General features: G+C 46.0%; 1 protein-coding gene across 1 annotated transcript in view; it reads right to left on the reverse strand.

Annotated features, from left to right (window-relative positions):
• Nucleotides 1-309: 309 nt before the first annotated feature.
• The window catches only part of B9D1 (B9 domain containing 1), a 129,866-nt gene continuing 110,984 nt past the window's right edge, over nucleotides 310-19,191 (reverse strand). Inside the window, exons 6-7 of the mRNA XM_068244154.1 lie at nucleotides 16,549-16,616; nucleotides 310-982 (exon numbers count right to left, since the gene is read on the reverse strand). Coding sequence (XP_068100255.1) covers nucleotides 855-982; nucleotides 16,549-16,616 — 196 coding nt within the window. The 3' untranslated portion in view covers nucleotides 310-854. The remainder of the gene's footprint in view (nucleotides 983-16,548; nucleotides 16,617-19,191) is intronic.

Genomic DNA, 19,191 nt, shown 5'->3' on the forward strand with positions numbered 1-19,191 from the left:
GCAACAAATTTTAAACCAGAAACTTTTTTTTTATCAGTTTCCTGCACTCAGATGCGTTTCTCAGCCTCACAGGAGTTCTATAACCCTAATTAGTTATCAGCGATTGTTTAGCTACAGTTCCACTGCAGTCGGGCTGTTTTGCAGAGCGCTGGATTTTTAAATCTTGTGGCAGGACCGAAATAAAAAGGAACCTAGGTTGGTTCTAAATAGGACTGGGACTGTACATAAATGTTCATCTCATTGTGTCACTTCAGGTAACCTGTAATTCCCAGTCAGAATTCTACACAAAAAAGCAGGTTCTGGACAATATTTTAACATTCTGCACCAAAAAGTTTAATAGGCCTAAATTGTGAATGTTTTTGTAATTTAAGGCTCAATCCAAATACCCTTTGTGAAATTGTCCCTTTAAACAGCAGCTGTTGTGACATATCCACTGGAAATGATGGTGACATAGGTGATTATCATCCTTGACCACGGTAACGATGCTATTAAACCACTAAAAAGAGAGGTCCTGGAGCCAACGTACTGTCACAGGTTTGGCTGCTGAGTCCATGTGCCAAAAAAAATTAAATTTTAATACCTGTCTACCCACATAACCTAGTGACTAGTCATAGCTAAGCAACTCTGAAAAAAATATAAATATCTGTGAAGCAATGTCATCTTCCTTGCTCTGCTCCTGCACAAGGTGTTCTGTAAAATCACAAGTAGGAGGTGGGTGGAGACATCATTTGTGAGGGTGGCAGGACAGGGGCTTAATGTTAGCTGCTTCTTCATGGCACTAATTTTGTTATTCAGTCACTTTAAGGCATTTCTCAGCTCTCCCTCTCCTCCTATGATCTGCCGTTTTCTGCATATCACGGGTTGGACACCATCAGCGGGTTTGGAGTGTCATTCGAGCTGTTGGTGTAGCCTAGTTTCTTCAGGTCCTTTGTCACCACATTGAAGGAAAGTGTCAGAAATCCTTGTGAGCGAACTCTTGTGACTGTAACAACACAGAAACACAATGTACTCAATGAGTAATCAGCGATACTTAAAGCATTCTCCCATTTTACCTAAGAGAGAGAAAAAAAACAATCATATCAAATTACCTCTATTTAGTTCAAGTGTTTGAAGTGCTCCTAAACTCAAAACTGAGGAAGCCTAGCTCTGAAGCCAATCATGCTGATTAGGTAAGACAGAACATTTATATTGTGCTTTTCTCCTGGTGGTCTCAATGCGCCAGAGCTGCAGCCACTAGGGTGCGCTCCACGGGAGGACAGAAGCATTAGGGATATGGCATTTATATAACTTGAACGGGGTGAGTAACAGCTTTTGGGATTAAGGGAAACTCCGAAGGGACACAATGAAAACTGCTTTAACTTTTGTAAGCACAATTATCATTTACAGAAAAACTCCACCCAGGGTGGAGGTGAGTGGAGGTATCTTAGTCATACTTAGGGCCATTTTCCACTAATGGCATTTTGCGATCCAATCCTGACCGCAGAACACTAGGTACAAAAAGAGAATGGAAACTGCAGCAACTGTTTCCCTTAGTGCAATCTGCTTGCAGCACGATTTTTTCCTGAGCGCTCTCGACGTCCTGCCTCATTTTTCACTTTGTATAGGAGCCCAGCAAAATCACATAGCAATTGCATTGCTAGACTTGCTCTCTGCTTTGCAAATAAATGTTTTTACACACGGGAATGCTTACAAATTGAACGAGGAAGGAAAGGGCGGGCACAAATCATAACATAGGCTTAACCACTTAACGACCGCCTAACGCCGATAGGCGTCGGCAGGTCTTAAGTGGATTTCCATGGACATGGAACGGCCGCTCGAGCGGTCTTTCCATGTCAGTTCACAGAGGGTGTCTCCGTGAACAGTGTGCGAGCCGCTGATCGCAGCCCGCACGTGTAATGTAAACACGCGGGGAAGAAATCCCCGCTGTTTACATCAATACGGCGCTGTGGTGCAGCAGCGCCCTCCCTAAGGCAGATCGCCGATCCCCGGCCCCTGATTGGCCGGGGATCGCCGCATACTGATAGGCCGGCATCTATCCTAGGCTGCGCAGGACAGATATCAGTCCTGCGCAGCCCATTGAATGAGGGAGAGGGAGGGAACGGGCGAGAGGGCGAAAAACACTACGGCGGGGGGTTTTGAAGAGCCCCCCGCTAAGCAAATACAGCCGGCGGCGATCAGACCCCCAGCAGGACATCCCCCTAGTGGGGAAAAAAAGGGGGGGGGGGAAGTCTGATCGCTCTGCCTTACATACGATCTGCGCTGCGGGCTGGAGAGCCCACGCAGCACAGATCAGACAAAACAACCCTGGTCCTTAAGTGGTAGGACATCCGAGGTGAAAATAAACTGATGAGAAAAACAATTGTATCTATCCTCTGTCTCCTAAAAATGACTTTTTTAGATATCCCACAGTTTTAATATACAGGGTGGGCCATTTGTATGGATACACCTTAATAAAATGGGGAAGGTTTAACTTCCGGTTTGTGGCACATTAGTATATGTGAGGGGGGAAACTTTTCAAGATGGGTGGTGACCATGGCGGCCATTTTGAAGTCGGCTATTTTGAATCCAACTTTTGTTTTTTCAATAGGAAGAGGGTCATGTGACACATCAAACTTTCACAAGAAAAACAATGGTGTGCTTGGTTTTAACATATCTTTATTCTTCCATGAGTTATTTACAAGTGTCTCTTTGTTTCCAGCCATTGACATGTCGCCGAGGTTGACATGTGAGGAGCGGATAGAAATTGTGTTGATGTCTGGTGAACGCAGTAACCGGGTCATTGCAGCAGATTTAAATGCAAGACACCCTAGGAGACCACTCATCTCCCATGCTACAGTTAGCAAACTGCTTGCTAAGTTTTGTGAAACTGGTTCAGTGTTGGATTTGCCAAAATGCGGACACATGAAATCTGTCACTAATGAAGTAACATCAGTGGCTATCCCAGCTTCATTCAGCAAGAGCCCACAGCGTAGCACTTACCGCATGTCACTGGAGAGTGACATTAGTCGAACATCCCTTCGGATATTCGCTACTCACAAATTACACCCTTACAAACTCCAGCTACTGCAGCATCTCAACGAGGATGACCCAGATCGGCACACTGAATTTGCAGAATGGGCAAAACAAAAATGTAACAGGACCCTCAGTTTACGCAGAAGATTTTGTTCAGTGATGAGGCAAACTTTTATGTGAATGGTGACGTTAACAAACAAAACCACCGCTATTGGTCTGACACTAACCCACATTGGATAGATCCCTCCAAGACAGTTGGAACAAAAAAATTGATGGTATGGTGTGGTATATGGGGTACAAAGATAGTGGGGCCATCCTTCATCAATGGAAACCTCAAGGCCACTGGATATGCAAAATTGCTCCATGATGATGTGTTTCCCTCTTTATGCACTGAAGCTGGCATGTTCCCTGAGCAAGATGGTGCACCACCACATTATGGGTGTCAGGTCCGAGCATTCCTAGATGAACAGTTTCCTGGAAAGTGGATTGGTCGTCGTGGGCCAGTTGAATGGCCCCCAAGGTCTCCCGATCTGACCCCCTTAGACTTTTATCTTTGGGGTCATATGAATGCAATTGTCTATGCTGTGAAGATACGAGATGTGCAGCACCTGAAACTACAGATACTGGAAGCCCGTGCTAGCATTTCTCCTGTGGTGTTGCTATCAGTGTGTGAAGAGTGGGAGAAGAGGGTTGCATTGACAATCCAACACAATGGGCAGCACCTTGAACACATTTTATAAGTGGTCAGAAACGTGTAAATAACTCATGAAAGAATAAAGTTATGTTAAAACCAAGCACACCATTGTTTTTCTTGTGACATTCCCAATAAGTTTGATGTGTCACATGACCCCCTCACATATAATAATGTGCCACAAACAGGAGGTTAATATCACCAACCATTCCCATTTTATTAAGGTGTTTCCATATAAATGGCCCACCCTGTATATTTTAAATCTAGTTTTTAAGTATTTACTGTTTGATTTTCTCTGCTCAACTACACTTTCATTGAAGTATGCCAGAGCTCAAATCTATACATTTTTGACACTTTTTCTCTTTCCTGCTCTCAGAAGCCATTTACTGACAGGAAAGTGTTTTATGGCTGTAATTACTTATCAGTGAGGGTTACAGTATAGTCTGACCCAGTCCCGCCCTGGACAGAAACTGTCACTTGCATTCCTGATGTGTATCTTTTTCAGACAGAGAAAGAAAAAAAGGAACACAGCCTAGTTATTTGTGTGCTTGGCACTGTTCAAACACACGCCTATCTCATCATGTTGCATGTCCCCTCACTCCATACATATTACACATTAAAAACAAAACATATCTCCCAACTTTTTGAGATGAGAAAGAGGGACATTTAAGCCATGCCCCTGCCACACCCCCATCACACCCCTAGTCACGCATACTATAAAGATTTCATAAGAAAAATATGTTTTATAATTCAAACCACACTGGTCCTTTCTATTCTGGTTCAATTTCCTTCATATTAACATTTTAAAATTAGCAATATATCAATTTAAAGGCTGGGAATAAAGTGTAGCGTCAAACACATGTTTTAGTAGAGAAATACATATATTTACATAGAAAGAGGGACAAAGTCCTGAAAGAGGGACAAATGAGGAGGAAAGAGGGACAGAGGGACAGGGCTCCCAAAACTTGTCCCTCCAAAAGATGGTCAAGTTGGGAGCTATGAAAAAAATGTAATCTCAGAGTACAGAAAAATAACATTAGAACTAAACATGGGAATATTCTAACATAGTGACATAAAATGTTTTCACAGATTTGCTCTAGCTATCAGGATTTGGACACACAATCACTTTAAATTAGCCAAATGATATGTAATACATCCAGTAATTAAATCATGCCACACTGGCATGTTCCTTAGCCACGTTATGTCTCTTGAGAGATCTTCTATTAGAAGGCAATGGAGTCTATTTTAATAACAATTAGCACTGAGGAAGAGCAGACGGCAATGCATAAGCGGATAAATGTGTCTTGGATCTCTGAGCGCAGCAAACGAATGTGACAAACGATACGCACATGTCGCAGCAGATGTTCCCCGATCTCCACCATGACTGCGCAGCGGAGTGCCAAGCCACCATTGCCTTCTCTTATGTAATCGCTGGTGTCTTGTGATGTCATCTGTCACATGCTGCGTCCTCCTACTGCTCGCTTACGTTACTCTCTTTCTGGGCTGTCACTGTAGATGGGTGTAAATGAAAATTACACAACCCGGGGAGTGTGTGCTGTTACCTTCCTGTGAAAGCGTCTTGTAAGGATAATCAGCAGTTCTGCAGATCCAAACAGTAATATCAAATTTAAAGGGGCACTATGGCGAAAAATTGTAAAATTTAAAATATGTGCAAACATATACAAATAAAAAGGACATTTTTTCCAGAGTAAAATGAGCCATAAATTACTTTTCTCCTATGTTGCTGTCACTTACAGTAGGTTGTAGAAATTTGACAGAAGTGACAAGTTTTGGACTAGCCCATCTCTTCATAGGGGATTCTCGGCATGGCTTTTATTCTTTATAAAGATATTCCCTAAATAGGGTTTAAACAATTATACTATCCGGCTTCCCTGCTCGCTACACAGTTTTTTGGCAGTTGGACAGAGCAACTGCCATTCACTAAGAGCTTTTGAAAATAAATAAATTCCCCCCATGAAGAGATAGACTAGTCCAAAACCTGTCGCATCTGTCAGATTTCTACTACCTACTGTAAGTGACAGCAACATAGGAGAAAGGTAATTTATGGCTCATTTTACTCTGGAAAAAATGTCCTTTTTATTTGTATATGTTTGCACATATTTTAAATTTTACAATTTTTCGCCATAGTGCCCCTTTAAATTTGATATTACTGTTTGGATCTGCAGTCTACTTCTTATTTGTATGTGTTTGCACATATTTTAAATTTAATTTTTTTTGCCATAGTGCCCCTTTAAAGCGGAACTGAAGAAAGTTTTTTGGCAATAATTTGATAATTTGGGTATGTACCTTTAAAGCTCACATACCTCTGCGCAGTTTATGTATCTTTTTTTGTGGCTCTCTCAGTCCCAAATTTTTGCCGTTAAAATCATTGACATATAAGTCGATGCTGAGATCAAGCAGAAGAGCTTGTGTTCTTCTACCTGCGTGACCTCTATTCAGTGTTGCCAACTCATCCCTTTAATTACTGACACATCTAAGTTATACAGGTTCTGGGGCGATTTGCACATAATCAGTGCCTTAACTGCATCTACCTATCCACAAAACCTGTATAATTCATATGTGTCAGTAATTAAAGGGATGAGTTGGTAACACTGCCTCTATTCCTTGCCTCTGTCCAAGTCTCCACCCTTTCTCCGCCCCACCGCAGCCAATCCGTGCTCATTGATTCTGCTCTTTGTCACCAGAACGAGCAGGAGAGGGAGAGGACAAACTGCGCGAGAAGACAAACTGAGCATGTTCAGTGCTGCAGTCCTCTCGTGTGCGTTATCTGGAGCAAGTGAACGCGTACTAGTGACGCGCAATGACCCGGAAGTATTTTGGTATCGCGGCCATCTTGCCTGGATCCCGGAAGCCTAAAAACAATTAAAAATCCTGCGATTGCGGCGGCGGGGAGCGGCGAAAATTAAATGAACGTGTATAGGGAGACAAGGAGAAGCTGGTGGTGTGCTTTTTATTAATATTTCACACAATATTTCAGTTCCGCTTTAAGTTGTTCCTGTAAACATGGAAGTTGGCCCCGCCCCTTTCAGCTACAACACTTACCCATTGGTGGCTAGCTTCCTTGTCCAACAAAGGAGCCCAGGATCACAATCGGCAATCTTCAGCTTCCCATTGCGATCGGCGTTTCTCATCCCCGCAAGGGGACATGAAGATGCGGCGGCTAGGCGAGCCTGGACGCCGCATGCGGCTTCTAGGGCTGGCTGAAACGACGCGGTAAATGGGGATCGGAACGCCGCGTTTGCGCGATCGACGGTAAGTGCGTGATGCTAAAGCTCCCATTCATTTGAATGGGGGCGTTTAGCCAATGAGTCCCGAATGCTTGGCAGTAAACGCCGCCAAGCATCCGTGTGATCCAGCCCTTAAAGAGCTTCTCTGAGCTAGTTGACATAATTGGTTAAAATCAGTGCTGTTTTGTGAAAAGGTTAAACAGCAAAGAAACAGTGAGATCGTTTGAACTTCCCTGCAGTTAAACTTTCTCTCAAAGGGAGCTCTGCTTTGTTTTACAGCTTAAAATATACAGTGTGGATTTTAAATGGCAAATGTGAAAGTCTACTACAATGTTGTCAATAAAGCTATACAACTGGGCCAGGAAAACAATTATATTAAAGTGGCTCTCCCCGGAACATCCCTTGGAAGTGATCCAATTTGAGAAAGTGTTGTACTCCCATCGGAAATGCCCCCAAAAATGTGGAAGAATTTGGCAGAACCGGCTTGACTCCCAGAGCACTATCTAAACTTTGTGGTACTACACGCAACTCGCACCAATTAGCTAATCCTTAATTTTTTCCGTAATTTTCTCTTTCCCTTCTTCTCCTTAGGTTTGGTCACAGGTTTTAACAGTTATGATAGCCATGACTGGGCCCAATTAAAGACTGGAATACAATACTTATGCAACAGGGTGCCTCCTGATATCATGTTTATATTTGAGGACTATACTGTCATACTTAGCAATCTGACTATTATAATACATGTCTAAATATTCTGTACCCATCCATGCTATATTGTATGATGAATATTAAGTGGCCAGTTGGTATGTTGCCTCTGTTCACTCCTGTTGCAATTATCATTCTTTGTTTACTCATGAATAAAACGGTTTAAAAAAAAAAGCAAAAAAAGCTATACAACTGAAAAATAAAAATGAAACAATTTTCTTTGCTACTAATGTTCTATTTATGATCAATACTACACATACAATGCATTATCTCATAAGTTTAGTTTCAATTCAGATTTGCTTTAAGTCTTTAACTTAAAGGACAACTGAAGTGAGAAGAATCTGAAGACTGCCATGTTTATTTCCTTTTAAACAATACCAGTTTCCTGGCAGTCCTGCGGATCTATTTGGCTGCAGTAGTGTCTGAATCACACCAGAAACAAGCATGCAGCTAATTTTGTCAGATCTGTCAATAATGTCAGAAACATCTGATCTGCTGCATGCTTGTTCAGGGGCTATGGCTAAACGTAATAGAGGCAGAGGATCAGCAGGACAGCCAGGTAACTGGTATTGTTTAAAGGAGAACTGTAGAGAGAGGTGTATGGAGGTTGCCATACTTATTTCCATTTAAGCTATACCAGTTACCTGGCTATCCTGCGGATCCTCTGCCTCTAATACTTTCAGCCATAAACCCCGAACAAGCATGAAGCAGATCAGGTTTTTCTGACAGATATGACAAGCTATGCTTGTTTCTGGTGTGATTCAGGCACTACCGCAGCCAAATAGATCAGCAGGCTGCCAGGCAACTGGTATTGCTTAAAAGGAAATAAATATGGCAACCTCCATATACCTCTCACTACAGTTCTCCTTTAAAAGGATGGAAGCCTCCATATCCCTCTTGCTTCAGTCATCCTTTAACCATTTGAGGACCGCAGACTTAAACCCCCCCCTCCCAGTGACCAGGACATTTTTTTTTAGTAAAATGGCCACTGCAGCTTTAAAGAGAACCTAAGCTAACAAGGATGTGGATTTTTCCTTTTAAAATAATACCAGTTGCCGGACTCTCCTGCTGATCCTGTGTCTCTAATACCTTCAGCCACAGCCCCTGAACAAGCATGCAGATCAGGTGCTCTGACCAGGGATGGGCCCAAATCCGAATTTGGGTGAATCCGGATAGTTGCTATCCGGATTTCACCCAGTTACCTAAGCAGGGTGGGCGGGGTCAAGCTTTCCTATCTGACGTCTTCTTCAGTTCGTCCCTTGGCGCCTCCCACGTGGCGGTCCACGCGCGTCACGTGATTACAAACACTTCCTCCTTCAACCCGGTAGGAGGAAGTGTTTGTAATCACGTGACGCGCGTGATGCTTAAAAGCGCACCTGAACTCAAAACTTCCTCTCTGCTCTAAAAGATACGCAATAGCATAATAACCTATAAGAAAAACATTTCTTTGTTACAGCTGATACAAAATGTACAATAAATCTGCAGTATGTCTACTTCCTGCTTTCATTGAAGCAGACATATTGTTAAAGAGACTCTGAAGCCTCCAAAAAATGAGGTTATTGTCCCACCTAAAACGCCACATCCCCGCAGCTGGAAACTAAATTAATCACCCCTAACTCCAGGGGCAAAAATCCACGACTTTCTTGGTTGTGGATTTTGCTGCCCTAAGGAGGCAGAGCTTTGGGCTGTAGCTCTGCCTCCATGCGCGTCAATCTGCGCTGATCGCCGCCGTCTTCTGAAAGAATGCCAACTCACTGCTAGATCCACTGCAATCTGGATTTCGGCCTGCCCACTCAACCGAAACGGCCCTCACCAAAGTGGTAAATGACCTTGCCTTAGCTAAAGCTGAAGGTAAATACTCCATTCTCCTCCTCCTTGACCTTTCAGCAGCTTTTGACACAGTAGATCATCCCCTACTCCTCCAGTCCATGGGCATTTACGACCTCGCCCTGACCTGGCTTTCATCCAACCTCTTCAACCGCTCCTTCACAACTTCCTTCAATGAGTCCTCATCCACCCCCAACCACCTCTCGGTGGGAGTCCCCCTAGGCCCGATCCTTGGCCCCCTACTGTTCTCCCTTTACACATCCTCCATTGGCAAGGTTATCTCCTCCATGGGTTTTAACCATCATCTGTATGCAGATGACACCCTCCACACCCCTGACATATCCCCCACTACCATGGGGTCTCCTCCTCCTGCCTATCAGCCATCTCCTTCTGGATGTCAGCTAGGTTCCTGAAACTAAATCTAGACAAAACTGAATTTATGATCTTCCCACCCCGGCAATCCCTGAATCTCCCAGATGCGCATGTCACTGTTAACCACACTACCATTCGCTCTACCGCTCAAGCCCGCTGTCTGGGTGTCACCTTGGACTCCGCACTCTCCTTCACTCCCCACATCCAAAACCTCACAAAGTCCTGCAACTTCCACCTTCGTAACATCTGCAAGATCCGCCCTTTCCTGACCTCTGCCACCACCAAACTCCTCATCCATGCCCTCATAATTTCCCGCCTTGACTACTGCAATGCCCTTCTGTCTGGTCTCCCTATGACCCGAATTGCCCGCTGCAGTCCATCATGAATGCGCCAGCCAGAATTATCCACTCCTCCCATCGCTCCCCCAGGGCGGCTCCCCTCCGTGAATCCCTCCACTGGCTTCCTATCCAGTCCAGAATCAAATTCAAGATACTGTATCTGACCTACAAATCCGTCCTTAAAACCTGTCCAACCTACATTTATTCAGAGGTACACACCTAGCCGCTCACTCCGCTCCTCCAATGAACTTCGCCTGACCGCCCCCCGCATCACCCAGTCCCATGCAAGCCTCCAGGACTTCTCAAGAGCTGCTCCAACACTATGGAACTCCCTACCTCCACCCGTTAGAGCAGCCCCCTCCGTCAACATCTTCAAGAAGGCCCTCAAAACTCACCTTTTCACTCTGGCCTACCACCCCTCATAAGTGCTCCAAACCCACAGCTGAATTCTGGACCCCTACCTTTCGTGTCCCTACCTCTCCCTCTAGATTGTAAGCCTTTGGGCAGGGTCCTCCTCCTTTTTTGTCCTACCTGATCATGCACCTCCATTACTGTGCACCCATGCTATGCATTTGAGTGAATCAAACTAATCTTCATGCTCCCATCCCGTGGCTGACTAAGCATTACCTTGTACTCATACTGTGCGATCTGGTTTTTCTTGTATTCCTGTATTGTCATATTGCTGTATGTCACCCATAAATATTGTCTGTAACCTAAACTAATGTCCAGTGCTGCGTAATAAGTTAGCACTTTATAAATACAATAAATAAATAAATAGGGGCGGCGATCAGCGCAGACGGACACGAGTAGAGGCAGAGCTACAGACCAAAGCTCTGCCTCTACACGGAAGGAGCGCCAAATCAGCCCCAGGGAGTTTGGGGTGATTAATCAAGTTTTCAGCCACGGGCATGTGGCGTTTCAGGTGGAAAATTATGTTAAAGAAGTTTTTAAAGTAAAAACCTAATTTTTTGGGAGACTTCAGAGTTTCTTTAACATTTCATGCTTTCAAATGAGCTTATCTGTGTGGCAGTCAGCTGTCCTGGGGTGAGATCAAATGACAACTAGTGATTAGACACAGATGAGGGGGTATTAGAAAGGCTAAACTCTCTACATACATACAGGGTGCATTTCTCCATGTTTTCCTTCTGTCCTGTGCAAAAGTCCGGGTCCCATATTTACTGCCTCTGACTGAAGCCAATCCTGAAGTAATTTCCTCCCTTACTCTTTTTTTTTTGTTCCCTAGAAACTGCACTGTTAAAGGGACTCCAAGCAGTGCAGTAACTATGGAAAGATGCATCCTATGTCTTTTACTTTTCGTTTTTTTTGCGATCGAAATCGCGGCCGCCATCTTGGATTCCTTATTCAGCATTTATTATGCAGGACGACACTTTCCCCAGTGTCGGCAGCTCCATTTAGCACAATGCAATGAAATATAAGGAACCCAGGGGGATATAATTACAAACATCATGCTGGTAGGTGTGAGGATATAATTAATTTTTGTGGGTATGCTTAAAGGCATACCCACAGGCACTGCTCGGAGTCCCTTTAAATCTAGCTTGCTTTATAAACACATTTGAGTACAGCACAGATAGTATTTCAGCAGCTTCTGCAGAGGGGTGTATTTCCCTTCTCAGCCTCAAGTCACACAGAACTGCTCTCAGCCACTCAGTGAGAAGCAGGAAAGTGGGATGGGAGATAACAAGCTTCCCTTTCTTTGGCAATGTACCAAAATAGAGCAAGGCTGACTGAGATAAGATTCATTACAGCAGAAACTTGTATGATTATATTCAAATGCTTGCAATGCAGACTGCATGTAGACTACATAATAAACACAGAGCAGAGAGTAAATAAAAAATAAAACAAAAAAACTCTTTCTGCAGCTTAGTGCTACACAGGATTAGGAAACAATTTGTGCCAGGAGTTGAGAAGTGATGGCTTTACTTTAAAATAAGTATTTACTGAATGCGGCTGATTTTTTTAGTACTGTGCAGTTACCTAGGGCAACCAATCAGCATTCTTGTTTCCTTCAGCTGAAACCTGATTGGTTGCCATGAGCAACTGCATAATTTTGATAAATCTCGCCAACTCCACATTGCCTTCAGGATATGATGATGAGAATAAACACTCCTAACAGTCGGTGATGGACGAGACACCCCGTCTGACTCCACAATGTTTACTTATATAGATGGATGCCTGTGCCAGTCCGCTGGACTGAATGCTCTGCTTAATAAGTCCATTACTCCTTGTGGCGGCATTCAGCATATGCAGAGGGTAAGTGCGCCGCCTTCAATCTCTCAGCAGCTCTCTAACTGAAGTTGGAAATAAATAATAAAGACAAAGAACACAGCTTGCTAGCTCTACGCGTTGTAATTAACTGCTGGTTTCATTCAGCTCCCGCCTTCATCATCATAATAGGCTCACGTACTGTGCTGTGCTAATAATGGATTAGGGGCGCTAATAAAGTTCATTCCGTAATGTTCATAGGATGCCCTGAATTTTATCAGGATGACCTTGTTGGCTGCACAATGTGACCAGGAGATAATTGGAATCCAATTTTATTTAAAGCAGATCTGAATAAAGGGTATCTACAGTATCAATCTAGCGACTTGGTGGCCTATTCACCATCCGATTGGATAATTATTATCGAATCAGATGAAAATCGGTGCTGCCAAGTGCATGCCCAATTGACGATGCAACCAATTTCAGGCTGAGTATGTTGATGGGACATGCTGCAAGATGTCGGGCTGTCGTGGTCTGTTGGGTGCGCGGTGGTAACGGCGAGTGATATCTGGACGAGTGCGAATGTGAAGAGACCCCCGACGCTGTTCCCCCTAATATTCAATGTGCCCCCCTGCTGCCCAGTGCACTATGCATATGCCCATGTCACTCCAGCAACCACGCGGGGATGTGTATGGATTGAGGTTGGAGCCCGGAGCCAGCGGCAGACACGGACACGTAACATATAGCGCACTGGCCATCAGGAAGGCACATTGAAAATTAGGGGGGGGGAGGGGGGGAGCGTTGGGCCGTTGAGGTGGCCAATGGGGCATTACAAGGCTGATTCTGAATCGATTTTAGTATGACATTGGTCGGGAATCAGCCTGTGTTGTATGAGCAGGCAACAGATCTCTCTCCAATCAGATTCCATCAGAGAGAGATTTCTCTCTTGGTCGATCTGCCTCGTGGTAGCCGCCAGGTGGTTCATGCAGAGCATTGCACACAGCGGGCGTTCTCACTCATCTCCCTGGCGGCCATTCCTCTTCCTGTCGGGAGGTTCATGCAGAGCATTGCGCACAGCACGTGTTCTCAATCACCTCCCTGGCGGCCATTCCTCATCCTGTCGGGAGGTTCATGCAGAGCACTGCGCACAGCACGCGTTCTCACTCACCTCCCTGGCGGCCATTCCTCATCCTGTCGGGAGGTTCATGCAGAGCACTGCGCACAGCACGCGTTCTCACTCATCTCCCTGGCGGCCATTCCTCTTCCTGTCGGGAGGTTCATGCAGAGCATTGCGCACAGCACGTGTTCTCACTCACCTCCCTGGCGGCCATTCCTCTTCCTGTCTGGAGGTTCATGCAGAGCACTGCGCACAGCAGGCGTTCTCACTCATCTCCCTGGCGGCCATTCCTCTTCCTGTCGGGAGGTTCATGCAGAGCACTGCGCACAGCACGCGTTCTCACTCATCTCCCTGGCGGCCATTCCTCTTCCTGTCGGGAGGTTCATGCAGAGCATTGCGCACAGCACGCGTTCTCACTCACCTCCCTGGCGGCCATTCCTCATCCTGTCCATGAAGGCTCTGCATTTCACTGGTGAGATCGCTGACTGTTGTCATGACAACTGGCTATCTCACTGTAGGGTTATAGCGCCACCCGGAGGATAGAGGGAGAACTGCAGCGCTGGAGCCCAGGGAGGTGAGAGAGCTGGGGCTGCTGCAGAGACTTTACTAATTTTTCTGAGTTTAAAACCATTTTTCTTCGCATTTTTAAAATTGATTTTCTCAAAAACTACATCTTTTTGATCTTTTTGAAAAATTCTGTTTTTGACTTCTCCACTATTCTCCTTAACCTCCTGAGCGTTACGCCGCTCAGGAGGGTTATGCAGCCGACAGTCCCCCAGTATAATTGTAAGTGATCGCATAGCTGTAATAGCTTCAGCTAGCACTAGGCTAGCTAGCAGTGGTAGTCGGCATCCTTAGATTACGTTTGATCCTCCCCCGATCGCCGCTAAATACATTACCCAGCCTGGATCCAGCGATCACGCAGCCTCCGCGGACAGCTCCGCTCTTCTCTATGGGGAGGATCGAACATGATGTCGGCGACGTCGTGACATCATGCGCAGACCCGATCCTCCCCATAGAGAAGAGTGGAGATGTCCGGGGAGGCTGCGCGATCGCTGGATCCAGGCTGGGTAATGTATTTAGCGGCGATCGGGGGGATCAAAAGCAATCGAGGGATGCTGGACCACCACTGCTAGCTAGCCTAGTGCTAGCTGAAGCTATTACAGCTATGCAATTACTTAAAATTATACTGGGGGACTCCTGGGCACAGCCGGCGGTATGCCCGACAGTCAGGCATACCGCTAAGGAGGTTAAAGATAACCTACAAGTCAAAAAAAAAAAAAATGAGATTAACTCACCTGGGGCTTCCCTCAGCCCCTTGCAGACGATCGGTGCCCTCGCAGCTCCGGTCCGATGCTTCTGGACCCGCCGGCGAGCACTTCCGGTTTCGCCGTCACCAGCCGACAGGCATGGGAACGTGAGTGACTGTTCGCGTTTGATTGTTCGCGTTCCCAGCGTTCCCAGATTGTTCGCGATTGATTGTTCGCGTTCCCAGCCTGTATATCGCCCCCTATGCTGCTATTGCGACCTCCTGGCCGCAATAGCAGCATAGGGGGCGATATACAGGCTGGGAACGCGAACAATCACTCGCGTTCCCATGCCCGGTGACAGCCAAACCGGAAGTGCTCGCCGGCGGGTCCTGAGCCATCGGAGCGGAGCTGCGAGGGCACCGATCGTCTGCAGGGGGCTGAGGGAAGCCCCAGGTGAGTTAATCTCATTTTTTTTTTGCCTTTAGGTTCACTTTAACATATGTAGCAATATTGATGACAATAGTATTTATGGGGGCTTTGCTATTCACCGCTAAAATCGTCATAAATTTACGTGAAAATTATGCAAAAGTGAGTTGGCATGCAGAATAATGCAGTGTCAAAGGACCCTAAGGCCCGTTTCACACTGATAATTTTGTGGTAAATGGATCACCTGTCGAGCAGATCAGTTTTCACCCTGTTTCCTTTCCACTACTTCCGTTCCGTTTCCTCGCCCCCTACCCCCCCCCCCCCCTCCCCCCCCCCTCTCAGGAAATCTTTCTATTTTAAATGGTACGTTGCTTCACTAGTTTCTTCCGGCGTCCGGAAAAATTGGTGCTGCAAGAAAGTTGTGGTCCGTTCTGCGGAACGTACGGGATGGATCCGTACAAACTGACGCATGTGAATGGTCCCTTAGGTTAACATTGGATCTGTTCACAATCCGTTCTGTTTGTACATTATACGGTCTGTTCAGTTCACGGACCGTATTTTATCGCCAGTGTGAAAGGTGCCTTATTGTGAGAAGTAGGTAAAATAGGCCTCTCATTTTGATAGTTATGGGTAAACTGTTTTATTGTTTAAATAATGTATTGTAATAATAAATAAAGATTGTTTAAAAACAAAAAAAAAGCATTTAACCCTTGCCGTACTCTCACTAGCTGGTGGATTACATTTGCTAGCCCAGCTTTCACATGCTTTGTGCAGTCACATTGCTGCAGGTTACACTTTCAAAACTACAGCCCGCTAATATTTCAGGAGCTCTGTCTGCACCCCCGCCTGCTTCCCATCCCAACAACACGATAGTGCAACACAGCAGCCTACCCACTCAGCCTGCTATTACAGTAATTCACCCATCTGGGCTGCTTCAGCTCATGTGGCAATTTTAGCTCTATACTGAGAAGGAAACATTTAGGCAATGTGCTTAGTAAGGTGGTAGATTGAACTGTTGGCCTTTAAATGCAGAACAAACTCTTTCTGTGGAAAGCATAACATGGGAGTAAACCTTGCTATGGTTTCCTTCCTAACTCCGCCATAGTGATGAGGAGGGAACATGCAGCTCTAAGACATGTACGCAGTGACAGGCTCTCAGATCTGAACATGATCCCAGAATGGAAAATATGAATAACCTCTAGAACAGGGCCGTGCCATCTGTGCCTCGATACCGCCCTCAGCACTGTCTGCTGCATGATAAAAAGCTGCTCGTGTGACGCAGTTCATCATAAACACCTAGCTCTGCCAGCCCGGAAGCACACCGCCTGCTGCTACGCCTTACCTTCTCGCCCATCACCCTGAGCCACAACCTTGGGGTCCGTGAATTCTGGCCGCCGTCCAGTCAACCAGCTGTAAAGAGAAAACAACTGTAATGTACGAAGCTGGTTTTGTAATAAAAAAAATTGCAACAAATATAATTACTATATAAATAGACCTCCTCCATAGCTCCCAACTGTCCCTCTTTCGGAGGGACAGTCCCTCTTTTGGGACCAAATCCCTCTGTCCCTACTTCTTAAGGTGGCCACACACGATCCAATAAAATGATCCGATTTTACAGCAATTGGATACAAATAATCCTATTTTCTGAAACCAGCTAACTTTATCGGGGAGGAAGGTGGCAAGTAGACATTTAGGTTGGCCTGCGACTAGGTCCCAGTGTTCAATTTCTGCCCACTTTACATTTGAGTTTGACACCCCTGGTCCATGGCTAAGAGGATTAGAGGCAAGAGGATCAGCAGAATAGCCAGGCAACTGGTAGTGTATAAAAGGAAATAAATATGGCAGCCTCCATATCTCGTTACAGTCGTCCTTTAAGACCAGTGTCCTTGTGCTGCCATGTCGTCATGTACGGGCTGGCACCTATCACTGGTGTTTCTATGCAGGGCAACAAACATACCAATTAAACCAAATAGCATTTAAAGTGAACCTTAAGTGTGAAAAATAAATTGAGTTTTACTCACCTGGGGCTTACCTCAGCCCCCTGCAGCTGATCGGTGCCCACGACGAGTCGCTCTGATGCTCCGGGTCCCGCTGGCGGCCACTTCCGGTTTCGCCGTCAGGACCCGTCAGGCTGGGGAACACGGCTGATACTACGCGTTCCCAGCCAAAATAGCACCCCTATGCGGCCACTTCCGGTTTCGCCGTCAGGACCCGTCAGGCTGGGGAACGCGGCTGATACTACGTGTTCCCAGCCAAAATAGCACCCCTATGCGGCATGGCTGCATAGTGGTGCTATTTTGGCTGGGAACGGGTAGTATCAGCCATGTTCCCCAGCCTCACGGGTCCTGACGGCGAAACCGGAAGTGGCCGCCAACGGGACCCGGAGCATCAGAGCGACTCGCCGTGGGCACCGATCAGCTGCAGGGGACTGAGGTAAGCCCCAGGTGAGTAAAACTCAATTTATTTTTCACAATTAAGGTTCACTTTAAAGAGACACTGTAATGAAAAAACCCCACCTGGGGGATACTTACCTCGGGAGGAGGAAGCCTCTGGACCCTAATGAGGCTTCCCCCGTCCTCCTCTCTCCCTCTGTTCCAGCGCTGGCTGCTTTGAAACTATTTACCTTCCCGGCTCCAGTCGCCTGCGCAGTAGAGTGAACCCGATCCAGCTCGGCTATTTCTGCCTGAGCCCGAAACGGAAAGCTGCTACTGCACCTGCGCTGGACCGCGGTAGGTCAATATTTACCTCCCCGGTATTCGGGGGCTTCAAGTGCTGCAACAGAGTAGGACGGGGGAAGCCTCATTAGGATCCAGAGGCTTCCCCCTCCCCATTTAAGTACCCTCCAGGTGGGTTGTTTTCATTACAGATTTTCTTTCATTCTAGATCATATATGTCAAACTCCGGCCCGCTGCCCAAATCTGGCCCTCAGAGCCATTAAATTTGGCCCTCAAGTGGTTTCCACACTTTGCATAATGTTTGTCCCACTCTAGACCATTAGGGAAGCTATATGGGAGGTGAAGCCCTAGAACAGTGATCTGCAAACTTGGCTCTCCAGCTGTTAAGGAGCTACAAGTCCCACAATGCATTGCGGGAGACCGACAGCCACAGAAATGATTCATATAGGCAAATGCATTGTTGGACTTGTAGTTACTTAACAGCTGGAGAGCCAAGTTTGCAGATCACTGCCCTAGAACACCAGGGAAGCCACATGGAGGATTTATGGGAATAGCACTAAATACTTGGGAAGCCATATGGGGGGGGGGGGGAGTGGGGGCCTCTAGACACCAGTGAACTGTATGGGGGAGGGAAGGGACTACTAGACACCAGGAAACTGTATAGAGGAATAACCACTAGACACCAGTGAACTGTATAGAGGAGGGAGGACCACTAGACACCAGAGAACTGTATAGGGGAGGGAGGAGGACCACTAGACACCAGGGAACTGTATAGGGGAGGGAGGACCACTAGACACCAGGGAACTGTATAGGGGAGGGAGGAGGACCATTAGACACCAGGGAACTCTATAGGGGTTGGAGGGAGCCATTAAACATGTGGGAACTTTATAAGGGAGGAGGGTGGCCAGTAGACATTGAGGTTTGCCTGCAACTGGGTCCCAGTGTACTATTTCGGCCCACTTTGTTTTTAAATTTGACACGCCGGTTCTAGATTGTAAAATGTACATTTCATTTAAAATGAAATAGAATGACATTAATAGTCACCATATACTACAGTATAGAGCTTACTGGCATCTCCCAATGCACTTGATTTACTACAGGGCTTGTAGAGAGATAAAGTGTAGAGAAACCGAGAGCCCAATATAGTGTAGTATGTTAAGCATAAATGAAGTAAAGTTTATCGTGAGAAAATTATACTCACAAACATGGGTTACCACACAGGCAACCACTGTATAGGCAGGTGAGGAGATTAGACCTGTCCTCACTCAGGGATAAGAAGTCGCTCTCTGTAGATGCGAAAGGGGGTAGAT

The sequence above is a fragment of the Hyperolius riggenbachi genome, chromosome 7, assembly GCF_040937935.1.
Source record: "Hyperolius riggenbachi isolate aHypRig1 chromosome 7, aHypRig1.pri, whole genome shotgun sequence".
Classification (NCBI taxonomy): Eukaryota; Metazoa; Chordata; class Amphibia; order Anura; family Hyperoliidae; genus Hyperolius; species Hyperolius riggenbachi.